Genomic DNA, 22,123 nt, shown 5'->3' on the forward strand with positions numbered 1-22,123 from the left:
CCCGCATACATGTGAACCGCCAACCCGCATACATGTGAACCGCCAACCCGCATACATGTGAACCAGGCCTAAAGCAATAGTAAAGTCATTAATAGATAAAAACACCGGTCCTCCTGCAGGTTTAACCACTTCTGGATCGCAAGGATTTGCCCCTTTAAAGACCAGGCCATCGGATCAGAGCGCCAGGACCAGTCATCACCAGGTAGGCCAGACACTGCTTGATGGCTATATAATAATGTAATGTGGGCTGCTATGCGTGTGTGTGTGTGTGTATATATATATATATATATATATATATATATATATATATATATATATATATATATATATATATATATATATATGTATATTAGAGCTGCACGATTCTGGCCAAAATGAGAATCACGATTTTTTTAGCTTGGAATAAAGATCACGATTCTCTCACGATTCTCTGTGTAACAAAAAAAAAAAAAATTGGGATAACTTTACTGTTACGTTTTTTTTTTTTTATTATTCATTAAAGTCTATTAATTGCGTTTGAAAGACTGCTTCGCAAATACAGTGTGACATAAAATATTACAACAATCGCCATTTTTTTTCTGTAGGGTCTCTGCTAAAAAAATATATAAAATGTTTGGGGGTTCTAAGTACTTTTCTAGCAAAAAAAAACTGATTTTAACTTGCAAGCAACAAGTGTCAGAGAAAGATCCAGTCTTTAAGAGGTTAAACTTCCTTTCTCCCTGGCAGAGGGAAGGAAAAGATACAATGTAAACATTTTTGTTTATAGTTACTGGGAGAGCTGTGTGAGTGAATGAGTCATCCAGCTCACTGAAATGTATCCATTCTAAAGTCAGGCAGACTTGACAGAGAAACTCGGTATTTTAAAAATGCCACAATAACAATACCGTGGCTATGCAATACCGCGATATATCGAATTACCGAAAACCGGCATATGTCTAGTGCTAATGTACTATGCATGTCTTTGACCCCATGACAAAACAGGACTGAAGTTTTTTAAAAAAAAAAAATCTCAAAGTGTCAAAAAATAGTTCAGGCATATAATAAAAAGTGTTTGTTAACAAAAAAAAAAAAAAAAACAAAGCAGATTTCATAGCGCCTCCCAGTGCTCACGTGACTCCCGTCTCTCCTCCCCAGCTGACGTCAGCGGGAGTTCTCGGCCCCGCCCACTAGAGATGTCAGACTGGGAGAGGAGATGTGTGTGTATATATATATAACACATACATACACATTTATTTTAGTACAATTTAGTACAGGCACTAGGACACAGGATGTGATCTAACAGAAGGGATGGTATAAGTACCAGTTCACATTTGTGTGATGCGAGATCCACTGCGGGCTCCTGCATCACACCCGACTCGCATGCAGTTCACACTGCCATATGCAAACTGCTGGGAGTGTCAATACAAAGTTAATGACACCCACAGATTAGTTTGCATATTGCAGTGCGAACTGTCAATTCGGATAGGAATCGGATCGCATAGGTCTGAATACCCATGCGATCTGATTCTGGTGCGGACCAAAAAAAAAAAAAAGTGTCCTGGGTAAATTTGGTACAAATGCAATGCAAATTCAGCCATAAAACCTGTATGGCTGAATTCGCATCGCACAGACATTGCATGTGATTTGCAGTGGGGTGTGAATGTCTGACATCGCTGAAGTGTGAACCGGCACTAAAGATCAGATAGTGGCTTAACAACCACTAAGATTTTAAATGTCCATGCACATTAGTCCTAAATATTTAAAACACAGACTTGATTGTTATAAAAAGTAAAACAATACAATTTTTTAAAGATCACATACTTACCCGCTCACACCATAAATCACACAGGAACATGCGGTGTGTCTCTGCGATTCACATGCTATCCAGTGCTGTGCGATTCATTTGAATGGGCTGCAATTGCGCTGGACCGCACCAAAAAGTAGAGTATGCACTACTTTAAAAAGCGCACAGCAACCGGATTGCACGATACTACTGTACCCTGCGATCCAGTGAAGGTAAATGCACTGCTTTTTGGACCTGCAATTGGGGTGTCGTTAATGCTGACACCTGCTGAAGATCGCAAGCGCAGTGAGATTTCAACGCAGTGTGTAAAACATGCACAGAATATGGGTTTTGCGCACCGCATTCTAGTGTGAACTAGCCCGTATACTTTTTTTGTGCTGCAACGCATTCTCAAATAATTTTGAGCACCCAGCTTTCTGGGAGGCATGGTGGGGGTCACTGGTGCCTCAGGAAGTGCGCTAAAGCCAAATCCCAAAAAATATTTAACATTTTTTTGCTTCTATAATGCCTAATTTTTGACACCCATTTGTAAAAGCTTTTTTATTTCGGATGACTGTCATTATAACGGACCTTGGATTTAAAAAAAATACATTAAAAATACCTTAAAGGAGAAGTACAGCCAAAGCACGTTTTGTGACCATAGGTTAGTGATCAACCCAGCACCTGGCTCAGCCTCTCATCAAGCCGCAGAGAACCTGAGCCAGCCAATGCCACCCCTCCACAACCCAGCGCTCCAGTGAGCGGATGGGGGGAATATGGGGAGAACAGATAGTGGTGACAGACAGTCACCAGCTCTCTGCTCACGGAGCCCTGAGAACTGAGCGACTAGCAGTGTTTGATTACTCAGTTCTCAGTGTTGGAGCAGGAAGGGGACAGAGCCGGCAGGGGATAGATGCAGCATCAAACCGATACTGCATCCACCTAGGCAGGAATGATTATTAGAGTTCCAGGTATGGACATTTTTAAATTTTGCATAGTTACTTTGGTTTAAATTGGAACCCCTCCCTCCCCCCCCCCCCGAAGCTGGAAATCCTAATCGTAGGCACCACTATGACAGTGATCAACACTAGCCTCCAGATCCCGTGGTAAGCGACTGCCCTGTTGCATTGTGAACACAGGAGGTTCCTCACTCAGCACAGGGAATCGATTCAATGAATGTGTATGGGGTGATGTAGATGGCAAGAATGGCACACCTCGAGTCAAAGCTACATTGTTGGTGGCATTTATATTTTTGGAATAATTACTTAGGCCAGTGTTAAAGTAAACCTGAAATAAAAAAAAGTAAGGAGGTTAATGTGCCTAAGCAGTGCCCTGAAAATGTACATTTGGTCTTAAATGCTCCTGAAAAATGTCAGTGCATATCCTGTACTTAGGCACTTCTGTTACTAAAGGCTTCTAGCTGTATATCAGCAGTGGAAGTCCTAAGGCACTACTGCTGCCTCTGATCTATAGTCTCTTTAGATTTGGAGTGATATTTAATGAAGTCTCTACTATGCCACACACCGCCATCCTTGCTGGAGAGGAAGCTGTACCTAAGGACCTGTAGTGCAAGGATGTCCCTGCTATCCATTCTGTGGATATGTGCCTTCTCCACCTCCTCTGCTGCTGTCATATCATTACCCCACCAGTCAATAAAAAGGGAAGTATAGGAATATTTTTTTTTTTTTTTTTAAATAATATTTACCTAGGTGGATGCAGCATCTATCAGACACTGTATCTGTCCCCTGCCTGCTCTAACACGAACACCTGAGCAACCAAACACAGCCAATCGCTCAGTTCTCAAAGCTCCCTGAGCAGAGAGAGAGCTGCTGACCGTCAGTCACTAATCTCTGCTCTGCCACATGCTCACTGGAGCGCTGGGCCTTGGAGGGGCCAGAAGTGGCTGGCTCAGGTTCCGATCATATTGTCACGATCTTACCAGAGCCTGGACACACTCTTCAACATCAGCAAACAGCAGGTTTCAGCCCGCTGTCTGCTGAAAATGGGTCACAGTAGTGCAGAACCCTCTGTCTGCTGAAAATGGGTCACAGTAGTGCAGAACCCGCTGTCTTCTGAAAATGGGTCACAGTAGTGCAGAACCCTCTGTCTGCTGAAAATGGGTCACAGTAGTGCAGAACCCGCTGTCTTCTGAAAATGGGTCACAGTAGTGCAGAACCCTCTGTCTGCTGAAAATGAGTCACAGTAGTGCAGAACCCGCTGTCTGCTGAAAATGAGTCACAGTAGTGCAGAACCCGCTGTCTTCTGAAAATGGGTCACAGTAGTGCAGAACCCTCTGTCTGCTGAAAATGGGTCACAGTAGTGCAGAACCCTCTGTCTTCTGAAAATGGGTCACAGTAGTGCAGAACCCTCTGTCTGCTGAAAATGGGTCACAGTAGTGCAGAACCCGCTGTCTTCTGAAAATGGGTCACAGTAGTGCAGAACCCTCTGTCTGCTGAAAATGGGTCACAGTAGTGCAGAACCCGCTGTCTTCTGAAAATGGGTCACAGTAGTGCAGAACAAACTGTACTCCTGTGACCCACAAGAGTACTACTGTTTTATTCACAGGAAAAGTACAGCCAAACAAGCTCCTTTAAGGGGTCAGAACTGCTATACTAAAATGGCCATGTCCACATAGACACACAATACATAGTAAGTTAGTAGGGCATTATTAAAGCGGTTGCAGGAGAAAGGCATAATGAGCTAGTATGCATACTTACCTTAGAACGAAGTCCCGGCACGGTCTTCCTGGTTCGGCGGCTCCGTCGCTGTGAGTGGCCGGAGCCGCGATGACGTCACTTTCTGGCAAGGAGCTCTGAAGGTCCGCCGGACCTTCAGAGCACATGCGCCGCAGACATCAGCGGCTGCATGCAGGTTGAATATCTCCTAAACCGTGTAGGTTTAGGAGATATTAATTGTACCTACAGGTAAGCCTTATTATAGGCTTACCTGTAGGTAAAAGTCAAATAGCAGAGTATACTACCGCTTTAAGTGCCAGTTCATACTGGATCTGCACAGGAGCACACTCCGTGTTCCTGTGTGATTCAGTGCAATGCAATTTTCATCCCATTCTTTTGAATGGACTAAAATATCACTGGGTTGCATAAAAATTACAAACAGCAGAGAAAAACGCACTGTAACCGGATTGTATGGTACTGCAATACCATGCAATCTAGTGCAGGTAAATGCACTGCAGGTAGCTAGGATTACACTGACACCTGCAGATCGTACACCCAGTGAAATTTGAGCGCGGTGCAATGGAAACGCACCCAAAACTCAGGCTTCCCACACTGCGTTCTGGTGTGAACGGGCTCTTACCATGAGCGCTTAGGCTTGTATACCATGAATGCACCATTCTTTCAGCATCTCTAGACTCAAGGTGCTGCACACAGAAAGACCATTCAAGTCTATTAGGACACAGGGCCGGCACCAATACAGCTGCGTGTCCTAATGTGCGAGTGAATGGCCCCGAACGCGCACAATACTGGACACTTGCATCCTTTGCCCTCTGCCAACCTTTTCTGGGCACAGTTTTCACAGTTTAGGTCCTATTTGAGCCAGAATACATTGTCATAGATACACTTGGGAACAAAACGATTCTGTAAACTGAAAATGCTCGGTGAAAAATGCACACATACAATTTCTTGCAGTTCTGTGAATCTGACGTCCAATCTGCAAGGCCTCTATTGTCAGGCTTGGAAGCCAAGCATTGTAGATCCTCCTACTGCAACATACCAGCAATGTCCTTCGCACATTTATGTATCAGCAAAGCAGAAATAGATTTGTATTACTCATTATGCAGACTGTAAAAAAACGCTAAAGGCTACTTCTAAAGAGGACATGGAACAAATTGATTACATCAGCCAGAAAGCCTGCACAGACACACAACACTTCTAAAATCGAAATGTCATAGATACACTACACGGGCAATAAAGAGCTATAATCAGGATTTCAGATCATTTTAGAGCTGCGCTATTCTAAAGCTTTTCCTGTGGTTTCCAATGTAAAATAGAAAAGGCGTTATGTGTTAAACTATACAGGGCCACATATTGATTGTGCACCCTACATTTTCATAGATGCAGTATGACCTAAAATACATCAGCGTAAATAGGTCACTTTACAAAGTTTACATCAAAGTGACAAACTGAAGTAAGGTTTGAACCAATAGCATTCATTCAGTGGTGTACAGATATAAAAACCTGCACTGAGAGCAACGCAAAAGACCACCACTACTGGCCTCCATCTGAAAATGCCAGTTGCAAGGTTGTCCCGGACCTAGAATAAGCATGCAAACAAGAATGTCAGAATGCCTGGTCTGCCTTGGTAATTTAACCTCTTCTCGCCACCTTCTCCTGGCCCTTTAAGTGGATCTAAATGCTGGGAGGCAGAGGCGGCCATTCCAATGATTGGCAGTCACAGCGGTCACATGATCAGTAAAGCTCCTGATCACAAGTAAGCATCGGGATCTTTCAGCTACCCGTTTGTTACTGAGCTGGAAGCGCTCTCAGCACAGTAAAGGGTTTACCTAGGGCTGCATATATGCGGCCGCTCGGAGTTAAAGCCCACCTGCCGAGAGGCCACATATAAGCACCAGGTAAGTGGGAAGTTAATAAAGCTGAAGTTTGATCTGTGCATATTTTGCCTAACCTAGGTCCTCCCATCCCCACCATCAAAATGCCAATAACTATTTAAATAATACCTTTTTGTTTTTAGGACATACCTTATTTTAGACCCAGTGACATCACTGGGTCTCTGTGCACCGCAGAGAGATCATGGCTGGTGGGAGAGGCCAGAAGGGAGCTTTACATTACGTCCTGTGAACAGCAATCTACGCTAAGGCCCCTTTCGCACAGGGTGGACTACGTCCAGCGGATCCAACTGCTCAGCGAGAGATCTCTTTTAGGACATACCTTATTTTAGACCCAGTGACATCATCACTGGGTCTCTGTGCACCAAAGAGATCATGGCTGGTGGGAGAGGCCAGAAGGGAGCTTTACATTACTTCCTGTGAACAGCAATCTATGCTAAGGCCCCTTTCGCACAGGGTGTACTACATCCAGCGGATCTGACTGCCCAGCAAGAGATCTCTTTTAGGACATACCTTATTTTAGTGATGATGTCACTGGGTCTCTGTGCACCGCAGAGAGATCATGGCTGGTGGGAGAGGCCAGAAGGGAGCTTTACATTACGTCCTGTGAACAGCAATCTACGCTAAGGCCCCTTTCGCACAGGGTGGACTACGTCCAGCGGATCCAACTGCTCAGCGAGAGATCTCTTTTAGGACATACCTTATTTTAGACCCAGTGACATCATCACTGGGTCTCTGTGCACCAAAGAGATCATGGCTGGTGGGAGAGGCCAGAAGGGAGCTTTACATTACTTCCTGTGAACAGCAAGTTATGCTAAGGCCCCTTTCACATGGGGGGGGGGGGGAGTGGTTTCCATTCAGCGAATCTGACTGCTCAGCCAGAGACCCCGCCACTGATCCCCAACTGAGCAGGTGGATGAAAGGTCCATGTCCACTCAGCTAACGCAGAGCGCACAGTGACTTAGCCCACTTTCCTCTATAGGGCAGTCAGATGGAAACAGACCACCTGTATGTTTTCATCCGACTCATCGGATCCCCATCAGTCCGTTTTTGGTGGCCTGGATCGGATCCCCTGCTCCATAGAGAGATGGATGGTCCAATCGGGTCTTCCTAAAAAACGGACAGGCGGACCTGATCTGAACATTCGTGTGACAGGGACCTAGCCACCACATGTGAAGCTGAGCCTCTAAGATTGAAAGCACTAAAAACACAATGAATGAAAGGGGTGGGTCAGGGATGGTAAGGCTGGGGAAGAAAGGGCTAGATGCTGCTGCATGTTCTTTCAGCCAGGAAATGAGGCAGGGTCTGACTTGCCCCAGCATCTAATGCATGCTGTGAGAAGCTCACAGTGTCCAGTGAAATCAGAGTAAGCAGTCTCAGTACAGGAGTGGGGCCTGCACAACTGGGCAAGACTGATAAAATAAATGAGCCTCTGGATAAGCATGACAGCCACGTAACTAGTATTTGCAGGAGAGATCATTCATAGCAGTCAACATATTTCTTTTAGCACAGTTTTCCCTGACAATTATCTCCCATCATAAAACATTTAGTCATACCCTGTCATCTATACTGATAGCAAAAGCATTACCATGGCCTTAGCAGTGACAATAATATATGATAACCGGAAACAGGATAATTAGGCAATATACTCTGCCTTTAACAGTCACCACGGGAGGGGGGGAATCACAGATAAATGTCCTAATTTACAGGAACATGCACTCAGATCACAGCATCTAGAAGGAGACATTCAGTGCCAGTTCACACTATAGCGATGTCAGACATCCCATATGCGGATCACATGCAATGTCTGTGCAATGAAAAATTCAGCCAAACAGATTGTATGATTGAATTTGCATCGCATCCAGACCAAAGTCATGCAGGACCCTATTTTTTGGTCCGCACCAGAATCGGATCACATGGGTGTTCATCACACCTACATGATCCGATTCCTGTCTGAATTGACAGTTTGCAGTACGATATGCAAACTAATCTGGGGGTGTCATTAACTTTGTATGGGCACTCTCAGCAGATCGCATATGGCATTGTGAACTGCCTGCGAGTCGGGTGTGATGCAGGAAGTGGATTCGCAGGTTTCCCACATCGCACCAGTGTGAACCGGCACTCACACTATCAACATAACCCTAAATGGTGCATCAGGTTCATCCGTAACTTATCCAGAAAGAAGCTAAAAAGGATTATCCCATGAGTGCCTCCTTTAGGCTCCTTTCACACATGGTGGACTCCATTTTGCTCAGCGGGGATCAATCCGCCGATCCCCGCTGAGCAGGCGATGACAGGGCCGTCTTCTCTTACTTTGCAGAGACAGACCTGTCAGAGCCCCGACAGATCGGATGAAAACTGACTGCCTTGTCCGTTTTTATCCGATCCGATCCTCCAAACAAGTGGAAAATAGGGTTTCCATCCGCCTGGATTTACAGACAGGATTGAATCGGATAGCAGCGGAGATGTCTCCGCTGACATCCGCTGCTCCATGGGGCTGCATAAAACATCCGAACAGGTCCGCCTGAAAAAAACTGACAGGTGGATCTGATCGGAAAGCCCGTGTGAAAGGGGCCATAGTGTCATCTGATCTATATCCAAGCCACAATAATAAATACAATCTAAATTTACATCTAACCTGTACTATGTTTGCATACCGCCTTCTAAAATGCAAAATGGCATGGCTGTCTATGGCCTTATAACTTTAAGCCACTGATCCAAAATAAGTATGCAGAAAGTGAAGTCAGAATCCCAGAGCTGCATGTTTACTTAAAGCGGAATACCAACTACATAAACTCTCATTTGAGTATATTCTTCCACAGAGAAAATAAGTCTACTTTTTGTGCACCAAACACCTTTGCAAACCCGGATATTGCTGTATATTCCTAGTGGAGACATCATCACTGTGCTGCACATAGCATGTGCAGAGCTGTAGGAGGTGCCTAGCAGGCCCCACCCACCACAGGCTGTATGCAGAAAGCTACAGGAGGGGGCGGAGACCAGACTGGTCTGCAAAAAGAGCGCAGCAGTGACCGGTCTTTATTACAGGAAGAATTCTGCATAGCGGCAATGGGGTTGCTTTACTAAAACTGAAGAGTGCAAAATCTGGTGCAGCTCTGCTTAGAATCCTTTTAGCTTCTAAGTATGGGGTTTGGCTCCCCCCCCCCCCCCCCATGCATACTTACCTAGGTGGATGCAGCATCGGTCCAATGCTGCATTTGTCTCCTGGCGCCTCGGCACTGAGAACCGAGCGATCAAACATCGTCGATAGCTCGGTTCTGACAGCTACCCAAACAGAGAGCTGCTGACTCCAGGCAGCCTAGCGGATCCCGACTCCATGCTAGTGATGAGGCGGTGCCTGGACCGACTTCTGTGACGTCAGCAGAGAGGGGACTTCAGTCCGCTCTCTGCTGAAAACAAGTCACAGGAGTACAGAACGAACTGCACTCATGTGATCCATAGGAGAAGTACAGCCAAACAAGCTTTAACTGTACATCTCCTTTAAAGTGATAATAACCACTTGGTGCTCGCCCCATAGATGATTTATTGCTACAGGGCGTCTGTCTGCTGCAGAATCACATATACAGCAAGTCCCCTACATACAAACCTTCAAGTTGCAAACTTCCAAAGATACAAACACGTGCTTGCAAAGCTTTTTTATTCAACCCAACGGGCTGAAAAAAAAAAAAAAAACTGACAGTACACCGTACCAACAAAAAACAATGTTAGTGCAGCGATACCCCCAGCTGTGCTATTGTGTTCAGGTAGGGGGACTCCCCCTGCCAGAACACAATAATAATAATTAGGGCTCACAGCCTTTGTCTGAAAGCACTGATCTTTGTTGTACTTACGAGCAAGCTCCCGGAACGAAACTCATTCATAAGTAGGGGACTTACTGTATATAAAGTATCTTACAAAAGTGAGTACACCCCTCACATTTTTGTAAATATATTCTATCTTTTCATGTGACAACACTGAAGAAATTACACTTTGCTACAATGTAAAGTAGTGAGTGTACAGCTTGTATAACAGTGTAAATTTGCTGTCCCCTCAAAATAACTCAACACACAGCACTTAAAGCGGAGTTCCAGCCGTTTTCGTGCTTATTAAAAGTCAGCATACAAAAAGTGTAGCTGCTGACTTTTAATAAGCCCACACTCTTCTGTCCCACGGTCCAGCGATGCGGCCGGGGGGAGCCTCGGTTCTCTCCGTCTTCTCCCCCCTGCCGCCGGCATCTCTGGTGTGGGCACCCAGCTGTGACAGCTTGCGGCTTCACAGCCGGGTGCGCACTGCGCATGCGCAAGTCGTGCTGAATGGACAGGCAATCTTCTGGGACCTTTGACGTGTCCCAGAAGATTGCAGGGTGTGAGGGGCAGAGGAAAACTTCCGCCCGAGCCGCATAGGTGGCCCGAGCGGAAGTGTCAAATTTAGGTACCCACTCCTCCCCCAAAAAATGATATGCCAAATGTGGCATGTCAGGGGGTCAGGACCACTTAAAATCGGAAGTTCCACTTTTGAGTGGAACTCCGCTTTAATGTCTAAACCGCTGGCAACAAAAGTCAGTACACCCCTATGTTAAAATGTCCAAATTGGGCCCAAATTGTCAATATTTTGTGTGGCTATCATTATTTTCCAGCACTGCCTAAACCCTCTTGGGCATGGAGTTCACCAGAGCTTCACAGGTTGCCACTGGAGTCCTCTTCCACTCCTCCAAGACGACATCACGGAGCTGGTGGATGTTAGAGACCTTGCGCTCCTCCACCTTCCATTTGAGGATGCCCCTCAGATGCTCAATAGGGTTTAGGTCTGGAGACATGCTTGGCCAGTCCATCACCTCTACCCTCAGCTTCTTTAGCAATCAATTCAGGCAAACCTTAAAGAGTAACTCCACTTTTGTGGGGGAAAAAATTGGCAAATAAAGAAAAAATAATATAGCGTATACAATTGCAACATAAGTCATATTGTAATTGAATGTTATTAAAAATTACCTTTCCTTTTCAATCTGCAGCTGCTGTATTTTCTGAAAATGCAACGCAATATGGCTACCTCAAGGTTTTCTGTACACAGAATGTGTACAGAACGCCCCCCAGAAACGTAGTTTCCTGCTTGTGTGATTGGCTCACCAATTTTCCCATTAGTCTGCACTAAAATACAAGTCAGATTTCTGGCATCCCCTGCAACAAAAAAGGTAATTTTTGGTGATATACTTCCAATAGGAAAACGTCTAAAGGGATACAGACCCAGCAGCTTTCATCATTAGTGCTCTGCAGCTGCCACAGCTGATTGACCATTAAACCACTCCCATTAGACTCACTTTCCCACAGGAACACACAAGGATTTCTTCGGAATAACAAAAAGGAAGGAATCTGCCACAAAGGTTGTTATAATCCTTGCAATGTAAATAGATCACCCAGAAGGGAATATTTCTCCACCAAAGTGGAGTTACTCTTTAATAAAAACAAACATACACTGCTGAGGACTTTCCTTTCACATCAGAATTTTGTGAGGTGCAATATGGCCTAATCCAAAGCGATGTTGATGTACAAAAGGGTTACAAAAAGTTTTCCAAAGACCAGAGCCTTCACCAGTCCACCAATAGAAGGAATGCAATACAGTTGTTGGCCCCCTATATCATCATGAACAGGTAAAGATCTGTATATACCATATGTTTTAAAGATGAATTAAATAGTGTTTTTGGTTTGTGGTCCTCAGATGTAGTGAAGATATCCTTTAAAACCCGAACATACACATGAACTGAAACACCTCTAAGGGCCAGTGTTGCTAGGGTTAGGTTTTTTTCAGAGCTGCTTAAAGTGTAACTAAAAAGGCAAAACTTTTATTTTGTAATTTGGGATAGAGAAAGGCTCTGGTCACATTAGTGCGACTTGTCGTGCGACTTTGGCTGCATAAAGTTGCATGGCAAGTCTCAGCCTACTGATTTCAATTGCACCTGTTCCAATCACACAGCAACCTTCAAATGGTCTAGGCCAGGGATTCCCAAACTACAGCCCAGCAGTTGTTCAGGAACTACAATTCCCATCATGCCTAGTCATGTATGTGAATGTCAGAGTTTTACAATGCCTCATGGGATGTGTAGTTTTGCAACAGCTGCAGGGACGTAGTTTGGGAACCCCTGGTCTAGGCACTACTTTGAAGGGCCTTTCTTGTTACTTGAGTGCCAGGGAGTCTAAAGTCACACCAAAGTCGCACTCAAGAGTCACCCTGGTGTCAATGGAGCCCTAAGAGGGATTAAAACACCTGTTGGGTTTTTATTGCCATCTGTGCCCCCGTGATTCACCCTCTCTGTTAAGCATACTACACATGAAACGTACCAAATCGGGCGGCATTTGCCAGTTCAAGTAAACATTCGGCCTGTTTGTACAGCAGCCGGTCCAACAGAAGCTAGCTGCTCAGCTGGCTTCTGCAGAAGGGGCATAACCGAAAAAGGTCTGCCAATCAGCACTCTCAGCCATTGGCGTTTACGGGGGGGCGTCCCCCCTGTCTGAACACAATGGCAAAGCAGGGGAGATCGCTGTACTAACATCGCATCCTGAGTGGTCAGTTTTTTTTTCATTCAGCCCGGTGGTTTGAAAAAAAAAAAAACAAACTTGTGTGTACCAGGCTTTAGCTCAGTTTACTATTTTCATTAAAGTAAAGAAAAATCCATAATTGTGGGATGTCCTCAAAACAGTAAGAGCTGGGAAATCTTCCGATGGGGACGCTAGTTCTGGTGATAACTTGGGATTCCCTCATTTTGGAGGGATTTCCCCTCACTTCCTGTCCTGGCTAGAGCAGGGGGTCTCCAAACTTTTGAAACAAAGGGCCAGTTTACTGCCCTTCACACTTTAGGGGTCCCGGACTGGGGCCAGTGGGAGTATAACATGGCCTGGAATTAGTGGGAGTAAACAATGCCATAGGCCTGGTGGTCAGTGGGAATAAAAAATTATTTACATTATTGGTGTCAGTGTGAGGAATAGTGCGCCGTCTTTGGTGTCAATGGAAGGAATAGTGCCTTTTATCAGTGAGAGGAGTAGTGCCTTTTATCAGTGAGAGGAGTAGTGCCTTTTATCAGTGAGAGGAGTAGTGCCTCAAGGGCCAGATAAATGCAAACAAAGGGCCACATCCGGCCTGTGGGCCGCAGTTTGGGAACCCCTGGGCTATAGGAAAGGAAGTGAAGGAAAATCTTTCCAATGGAACACAGATGGCATAAAAAAACATCAGACAGGGGTTATAACCCTAACTTACCCTATACAAAATTTTAAAAAAAGTTGTCTTTAGTTCCATTTTAACTCCCCATACAAGTCTATGGGAATATGAAAGCAAATTACTGCACTTGCAATGACTCCTGAATATTCTCATGACATTTGACATTTCAAACTGATTGAAAAGCACGCTGCATTGACCATCCAAACCAATGACCACAGGCCGGAACAAGAACTGGCTCACAAATCCTCCTCCAAACTATCTTACAAATCTGATTGGCAGCTACACAAAAGGGAAAGAAATTTGCAGCGTTATTTGTGCTGTGAAACTACATGTCCATTCGTTCTGTGCAAATATAGACTAAATGTTACTAGGCCATTTTCTCTCCAGGTTGAATGTTATTTTTTTTTTTCATACAGGATGGAGTAATTAAAGCGGAATTTCGGGCACAGAAACCATTTTTCAATAAACATACCCCCGAGACAGTCAGGGCTAGTACATTCCACAATGGCTAGCCTCTGATCTGTCCCGGTTCGCACTTACCTGCAAGATGAAATACTCACTTATAAAATTTCTTCCACAGCGTCTCTCTTGTGGGCAGCTGAAGCCGGCGCGGTCCTCTTCTGCGCCTTCTTCCGCGTCCTCTTCTCCCAGAATGCGCCTGCACCGGCCCCTCTCGTCACTTCCGGTGCGGCGCCGCATTCCTACACAGCTTCTGGGCATGCCCAGAAGCTGTTTAGCAGGGGAATGCGGCGTCCCCCCGGAAGTGACGAACGGGGCCGGTGCCGTCGCATTGATTCCTGGGAGCGATGACGTTCAGCTCCCAGGAATCATCGCGAGACAGGAAGTGACGGCGGAGCCTCGGCGCTGAGGGAGGAAGTACTCTGAGGTGAGTATTTTCGATCTTCAATTACAAGGTGAGTAAAAAAAAAAAAAAAAAAAAGAACCTAACTATCCAATTCCTTTTCAGGTGATGGAGAACTAGCGGACGGGCACAAAAAAAAAAAAAAAAAAAAAAAAAGATCGATTTTGTGCCCGGAACTCCGCTTTAAGGAACATTGCGCATTTTGGCCACAGGAAGATTTGGATGATCAAAGGGAAATAAATAATTTACTATGATTGCCAGTGCCTTCTAGTGGCGGTAATGTGGTAGTTTCCTGATTCATGCTATTTTAAATGAATGAAATAGAAAATAGCCCAGTATAGGCAGATTTTGCTCCTAGTCCTATTCTGATCCATGCACTGGACCCACATGGATGGCATGCTCCAAGATCTGTGCAGCTGGCACCCGTCACCCATTTCAACATGTCTGCACATCCCTGCATGGAACACCCATGCCTCCCAGGTTGTTGAAGATGGCCCTTCAAATGGGCATATGAATTGGTATTCCTGTATAAACAAGGCCTTAGATCAGGGATTCTCAAACTATGACCCTCCAGCTATTGCAGAACTACACATCCCATGAGGCATTGTAAAACTGACATTTACAGACATGACTCGGCATGATGGGAATTGTAGTTCCTGAACAACTGGAGGGCCATAGTTTGAAGTCCCCTGCCTTAGATGAAGATCAGATCATAATCATTTATGTAGAAATCCTGAACTTGCGCAAAGCAATGACCAGCTTTTTTTTCAAAATGGTATTCTGCTCCCGGGACCCAGTGATCTGCCATCTCAATGAGTCACCAGACCCAGCAGTGACATGGTATCTACAGTAACCCTAGGGACCCTGGCAAGTGTCATTGCTGACTGATTTATGGCTGGAGATGAGCTCAGGCATTCCCCAAACTCAACAAATTCTGGCCATGTGTCCATATAAGGGCATTGATGTCACCAGCATCCCGCCCCTTTGTTTACATGTGGCGAATGACCCAGGCCGCAGCTGATTGGACTAGAAAATAGCATGACTTTCATATTCTAATAAAGCCTGAGCTCATCTCTTCTGATGACCTACATTTCGTGTGATAAAGAGAACAGTAACAAATCACAATCATCTGGGCTTGTTCCATGACGTTGGAGATATTTCAATGCATCTGCAAATGTCTTCAGCTTTCTAGATCAAACCCAGCTGAACGAGACGATTGGCTCCTACCTATACCATGGCTTGGATCAAAGACAACTGCTCATCCCCATACCAGGGCAGAGAGGTTTTATACTTCACATAAGATAGCTGGGAAAGCGGATAACATTGTTGAAGACAGTTCAGTACAATGACGTTAGAAGGATAGCTTCACACAAGTGCGACTCTAAAGTCATGCGATTTCCAGGGCAACTTATTACACTCTATGGCAATCAAGTCACATTAAAGTAGTGCAGGGACCTTTAAGAAGCTGCGACTTTGGTCACATAGATTGGAATAGGTACCTAAATAGATGAGTATTTTATGGGAAATAACTGGGTTTTGACCTGTCATGCCACTTTATGTGTCACAAGTCACATGATTGTACTAGTGTGAACCGAGCTCAATGGCAGGATCAACTGACTTTTTTTTGTACTTGTAGAAAATGTATTAGACAGCTAAAGCCACCCCCACCACCCAATGATGACCATTATTATAACCATCTGATTGAACGATTTCTCACAGAATCCAATAAACATGATCAAATCTGTGAATTACTGAAGACATGTAGGGGAGATGTACTGAAACTGAAGCTGATGAAGCTGTGCATGGTAACCAGCTTCTGGGTTTAGCCCCCGTACACATCGGAGCGATTTGACATGTCAAATCGCAGCATATTGCCTGCAATGGCACCATCCGAATCGGTGCGACACCGACTTTGCTGCGCTGCACCGAATTCCAAAAGTAGTTCCTGCACTATTTTGGCGACTTTGAGGGCGATTTCAATACACATCTGTGCAGGAACCCGCACAGATATCTTTCAAATCGCCCCCGAACGCACAATGAAATGTGGGTTTGAAATTGTGCGAGTTTCACATGATTTCAAACCCGCCCCCATTCGCATCGGTTTGATTTGACATGTCAAATCACATGCCCAATTGCAGCCTATTGCCGGCAATGGCACTGTCACAATCGGTGCGACACTGACTTTGCGGCACCGCACCGATTTCCAAATGTAGTTCCTGCACTACTTTTGAATGAATATTTTGATCCTCTGATCATATTGCATTGAAAATCGATTCAGAATCTAAATCATATACAAAGTTGTTCTGTGTTTGGCCACCATAAAGATTGGCAAGTGGCAATATATCAATTTTTTCATCTATATTTTGATTTGATGAGGTCCTCTCCAACCCATCAGTAACAGAACCATGTCACCCATACACACTGACGGCCCCAGATCATCAGACATAGCCTCCTACATCAACCGATATGTCTTTCATGCTCACAGTTCCTTCTCTGTGACCCCATTCAAAGACACAATGATGAGAGAAACATTCTGATTGGGCAATCAAGTTCATCGAACAATTTGTCACAGAATCGGATAATAGGATCAGATCTATGAATTATAAAACAGACACATAGGGTGTCATCAATCCATTTATTTTACATTATTCTGATCAGTTTGGATGGAAAGTCTGGTTAGTGGAAAGAAGAGAATTTGATATGACTGTTAAATCATATATACTATACAATCTTTGATCATTTTTGTAGTGTAAGGGCCTGACTGATCTGATACAAATGGAATGAAATATTTATTTTATCCTAATAGTAGTTTTGGCAAGTCTAAAGCTGGATACACACTATACAATTTTCTTTAGATTTCTTCCTTTAGACTTACCAAAACCATATAATATGAGGTCAGACCCAAACACTTCAATTTGTATGCAGTCAGGCAGCCCTTGCACTACATAGTAGAAGGTAAATCTAAAGGAAATCTACCAACAAAAGTTGCATAATGTGTATCTAGCTTTAGCCTGGGTTCAGAATGCCGCAACTTTGAATCCGACATCCCTGTGCGACTTTATTGCAGCTTTCCTACAACTTCTTTATTAGAAGTCAATGCAAGTTGTTTTGAAGTCGTACTCAAAGTGGTGCAAATAACTTTTTCTAAGTCTGAGCGACTTGAATTGCACTGATTTGCATGGTTCTTTTGCTGCCATTAATCTGGCGCATCTTGTCATGCAACTTTAAACTCTGAAGTCGCATGACAAGTGGTGACAGTGTGAACCGGGGCTTAAAGCAGATTTCCGGTCTCCTTGTAAATTTTTTTTAATAAGCACCCCATGATATTCTTTGCTATTACAATTAAAAGTGGATACTGTTGACAGTGTAATCATTGATGTGGCTTATAACTCTTTATTTTTACTCACAGCGGCCTGGCATGCAGACAGTGGCCATTCTTACTGTGGGCATCTGAAGCCCACTCATACTTGCTTCCAGGATTTGGTGCAGCTAGACACCCAGCATGCACCTCCCAATCCTGTGTCTGCACAGTCAGAACACAGCGTGACGCACTGTGTTGCTTGCAGGTTGCCATAGTAATGGTAGCGACAAAAGTTCCCACCCTGTTATGACAACCTGTCAATCAAAACAAAACCCAGAAGGAAGAGAAGCGCCGCTTTGCATGGCGTCATTTCCGGTTTTGAAAGAACGCGACGCCAGAAGCGGAGGATGCCCATTGACTCCTAGCATTGAGAACACCGATATCGCAGGAGCCAATGGGAGAGCGGAAATTATGTACCCTGCCATGGCGAGGTAGGCCGGAAGTGGTGGGATTTTTAAACAAAATAGGTATTTACCACTTGCCGTCTGCCCCATAGCAGTTTTACTGCTACAGGGTGGCTCTCCTGAGCAGAATCACGTATATATACGAGATTCTGCACCTCAGGCTACAGGGTGGCTCTCCTGGGCAGAATCACGTATATATACGAGATTCTGCACCTCAGGCTACAGGGTGGCTCTCCTGGGCAGAATCACGTATATATATGAGATTCTGCACCTCAGGCTACAGGGTGGCTCTCCTGGGCAGAATCACGTATATATATGAGATTCTGCACCTCAGGCTACAGGGGGGCTCTCCTGGGCAGAATCACGTATATATATGAGATTCTGCACCTCAGGCTACAGGGTGGCTCTCCTGGGCAGAATCACGTATATATATGAGATTCTGCACCTCAGGCTACAGGGGGGCTCTCCTGGGCAGAATCACGTATATATATGAGATTCTGCACCTCAGGCTACAGGGTGGCTCTCCTGGGCAGAATCACGTATATATATGAGATTCTGCACCTCAGGCTACAGGGGGGCTCTCCTGGGCAGAATCACGTATATATATGAGATTCTGCACCTCAGGCTACAGGGGGGCTCTCCTGGGCAGAATCACGTATATATACGAGATTCTGCACCTCAGGCTACAGGGTGGCTCTCCTGGGCAGAATCACGTATATATATGAGATTCTGCACCTCAGGCTACAGGGGGGCTCTCCTGGGCAGAATCACGTATATATATGAGATTCTGCACCTCAGGCTACAGGGTGGCTCTCGTGGGCAGAATCACGTATATATATGAGATTCTGCACCTCAGGCTACAGGGGGGCTCTCCTGGGCAGAATCACGTATATATATATGATTCTGCACCTCAGGCTACAGGGTGGCTCTCCTGGGCAGAATCACGTATATATATATATATGAGATTCTGCACCTCAGGCTACAGGGGGGCTCTCCTGGGCAGAATCAAGTATATATATGAGATTCTGCACCTCAGGCTACAGGGGGGCTCTCCTGGGCAGAATCACGTATATATATGAGATTCTGCACCTCAGGCTACAGGGGGGCTCTCCTGGGCAGAATCACGTATATATATGAGATTCTGCACCTCAGGCTGCAGGGGGGCGAACGTGTGCCACCAGCAGGCTGCTTCTGCTGTGATTATTCACAGCCAGAGCCGATCTACGGGTGCCAGGCACTGGATGTTCCACTGGCACCCACCGATCATCAGTAATACATACAGAACTGAGATCGATCAATGTAAACAAAGCAGTTCTCCGTTCAGACAGAAAGGGATGGATTTTGTGTTCCTGAAAAGCAGGGAATAAAATCCATCTCTTGCCTTCATAAAAGCAGCACACATAGGTAACACAAACACTGGCTAGGCACGCAGTTAACCCTTTGATCACCCTAGAGGTTTAACCCCTTCCTAGCCAGTTAACATTCGTACGGTGGCAGTGCATATTTTTAGCACTGATCACCATATTAGTGTCACTGGTTCACCCAAAGTATCAGTTAGTGCCAGAGTGTGCGCCCCAATATCACAGTCATAAGTCGCTGATTGTCATTAGTCTTAAAAAATAAAATAAAAATTCCAGTATATATCACATATAATGTGTGTGTTAAGGGTAGACCAATTATTGGTGGGGCCGATATGCACTTTTTTTGAAGTATTGGTATCAGCCACAAATTGCCGGTATAGTCAATATTGCTTCATGTGGTTGTATTACTAGATTTTAAAAAAATGACAGTATTTAAAACAGCCAAACTTGGTGTTTTAAATGCTTTTAAGTGCAGAGGAGGGGTTTGGGGTCTTACAGAGCCTTCCATAAAGAGTGCCTGTCACTTCCTATTACTGTCACAAGGGATATTTACATTCCTTGTGACATCAATAAAAGTGATTAAAAAAAGAAATTAGAAGGACAGTGTAAAAAATAAAAATAACTTTAAATATGCAGAATATCGGCACCTAATATCGGCTATCGGTAGTTGTCAGTTAAAGTGTTATGGTAGCCAAACACTTTACTAAAAATCTGCCAAAATTCAGTCATTTGGACAGTTCGTTCATTTTTTCGGCCCGTTAATGGACACAAATCAGAAATCGGTTGTGACGTTTTTGAGCCAAAAAAAAAAAAAAAGGACAAGTTTGCAAATTTTCTGCCGAATGAACGATAAATTGAAAGGGTAATGTGTTTCTCGTCCAAACTGTTTGCAAATGTTGCTAAATAGGGTGGAACTCCGCTTTATGGAGATTGTATCAGCTAGCTTTAGATCTCCCAACTATGAAGATCAAGAGCCGGCCTGAGTGGATAGATCAGGTAAATCTTCAGATTACAGCGATCTAAGGCCCTGTTCACACCCGAGTGGTTTATGAGCTGAAAAACCCTCATCTCTGAAGTCTCAAAAGGCCCAACAAGCAAAATCCCATTCATTTCAATGGCTCCTGTTCACATCTGAGCGTTTTGTCCCCTGAAGCAAAACGCCTGAAGCGCAAAAAAGTACATGAGCTTCTTTTTTGGGCAGATTACAGTCGTTTTCGTTAGATGTCAATGCCTGCCACCTGCAAAAAAACACCTAAAAAAAAAAAAAAAAAAAAAAAAACACTAGAAAAACAACCCAAAAAAACACCTGAAAATGACGCTCAGGTGCGAACGAAGCCTAAAGTTTATTGTACCGAGACTAATGTGTACGGGGAGCCGAACGGTGGCCACACATGCTTTGATTTTATCTGATCTATGTGCGATTCGATGAAAGCAGTCAGATACGCAAACAATTGAACAGCCATAACTTCCCTTCTGATTGGTTTAGCCTCAATCGGAGTTGTTCGCCCAGTGTGGAAAATCAGCAATCGTTGTGCATCAATCGGCAGCACAAGGATTATTTGCTCATTAATAATACGATCATATTTGGAAAAATCTGATTAGGAGAATACATGGTGGAAACAGAGAGGGGATCAATAACTTCTGATCGTTTCTCAACAATCAATTGGAATCTAGTTCCCCACGTGTCATATTGATCGATTAGGCTGTCAACTATGTTAAAGAGATTGATGATTTATGGAAGGATTGTTTGGTGAATGTGATCGCACAGTAAATGTATGGATTGTATATTATAGTGGGGGGGGGGGAAGGGTGATGTGACAGCTCAGTCCTAGGCTCCAGTGACACCGATCATCTGCCCTCTATAGTGACAAGTGACAACTGACAGGCCACAGACATGTCGTGTTGCTCGTCCACTCACCGTCTCCCGTCCACATCGCTCTTGAGCAGGAAGCCGTACTTGTCGGTCCTCCTCTCCACAGTGAAGCCGTTGATCTCGGAGTCCGAGCCGACAGACTCAAGTTCGGGATCGCTGAGGGTCTCCCTGGTACCACGAAGACTGGCGGAGGGAGACACACTGCCCTCCTTGGGGCTCCGCGCCATCCCGGCTCCCCTCCACCACTTCAACACCACGGAACCATCACCTCTCCCCCTCTCCGATCTCCCTACAGCACAAGCAGCAAGCCACCTCCTGGGGGCCTCACTAACTGCCCTCCCTCTTTTACCCTCACCCAATCAGCGCTCAGCCTGCAACAACTACAGCCAATGCCTACTGGCGGCCTGTCCTAGCGAACCAATCAGACCCGAGAACGCTCTGTCAATCAAATCACAATCCCGCAACACACAACATTAATCACCTTCCATCCTCTCTTCTCGGGCAGCCAATCGCGGGACGCTGTAACTGGGTTCAGCCAATCGCTGCCTAGACTCCGAGTAGTCGGAGTTGTCAATCCGCGTGATGTTTTCCAGCCAGGCAGCGGCGCTCCAACAGATCCCTGTAAACATTCTTGTGCTGTCACTTGTCGTAGGCCCCGCCCTCACCGCGATCAATCAACGCTGGCCCCTCCCAGCTCCTGGATCCTGTC

General features: G+C 45.0%; 1 protein-coding gene across 1 annotated transcript in view; it reads right to left on the minus strand.

Annotated features, from left to right (window-relative positions):
• The window catches only part of TBC1D10A (TBC1 domain family member 10A), a 120,733-nt gene extending 99,044 nt beyond the window's left edge, over nucleotides 1–21,689 (minus strand). The window contains 1 exon segment of the mRNA XM_082252291.1: nucleotides 21,460–21,689. Coding sequence (XP_082108417.1) covers nucleotides 21,460–21,641 — 182 coding nt within the window. The 5' untranslated portion in view covers nucleotides 21,642–21,689.
• Between the last annotated feature and the right edge of the window lie 434 nt (nucleotides 21,690–22,123).

This window comes from Pelophylax lessonae (assembly GCF_965119305.1).
Source record: "Pelophylax lessonae genome assembly, chromosome: 1".
NCBI classification, from domain to species: domain Eukaryota; kingdom Metazoa; phylum Chordata; class Amphibia; order Anura; family Ranidae; genus Pelophylax; species Pelophylax lessonae.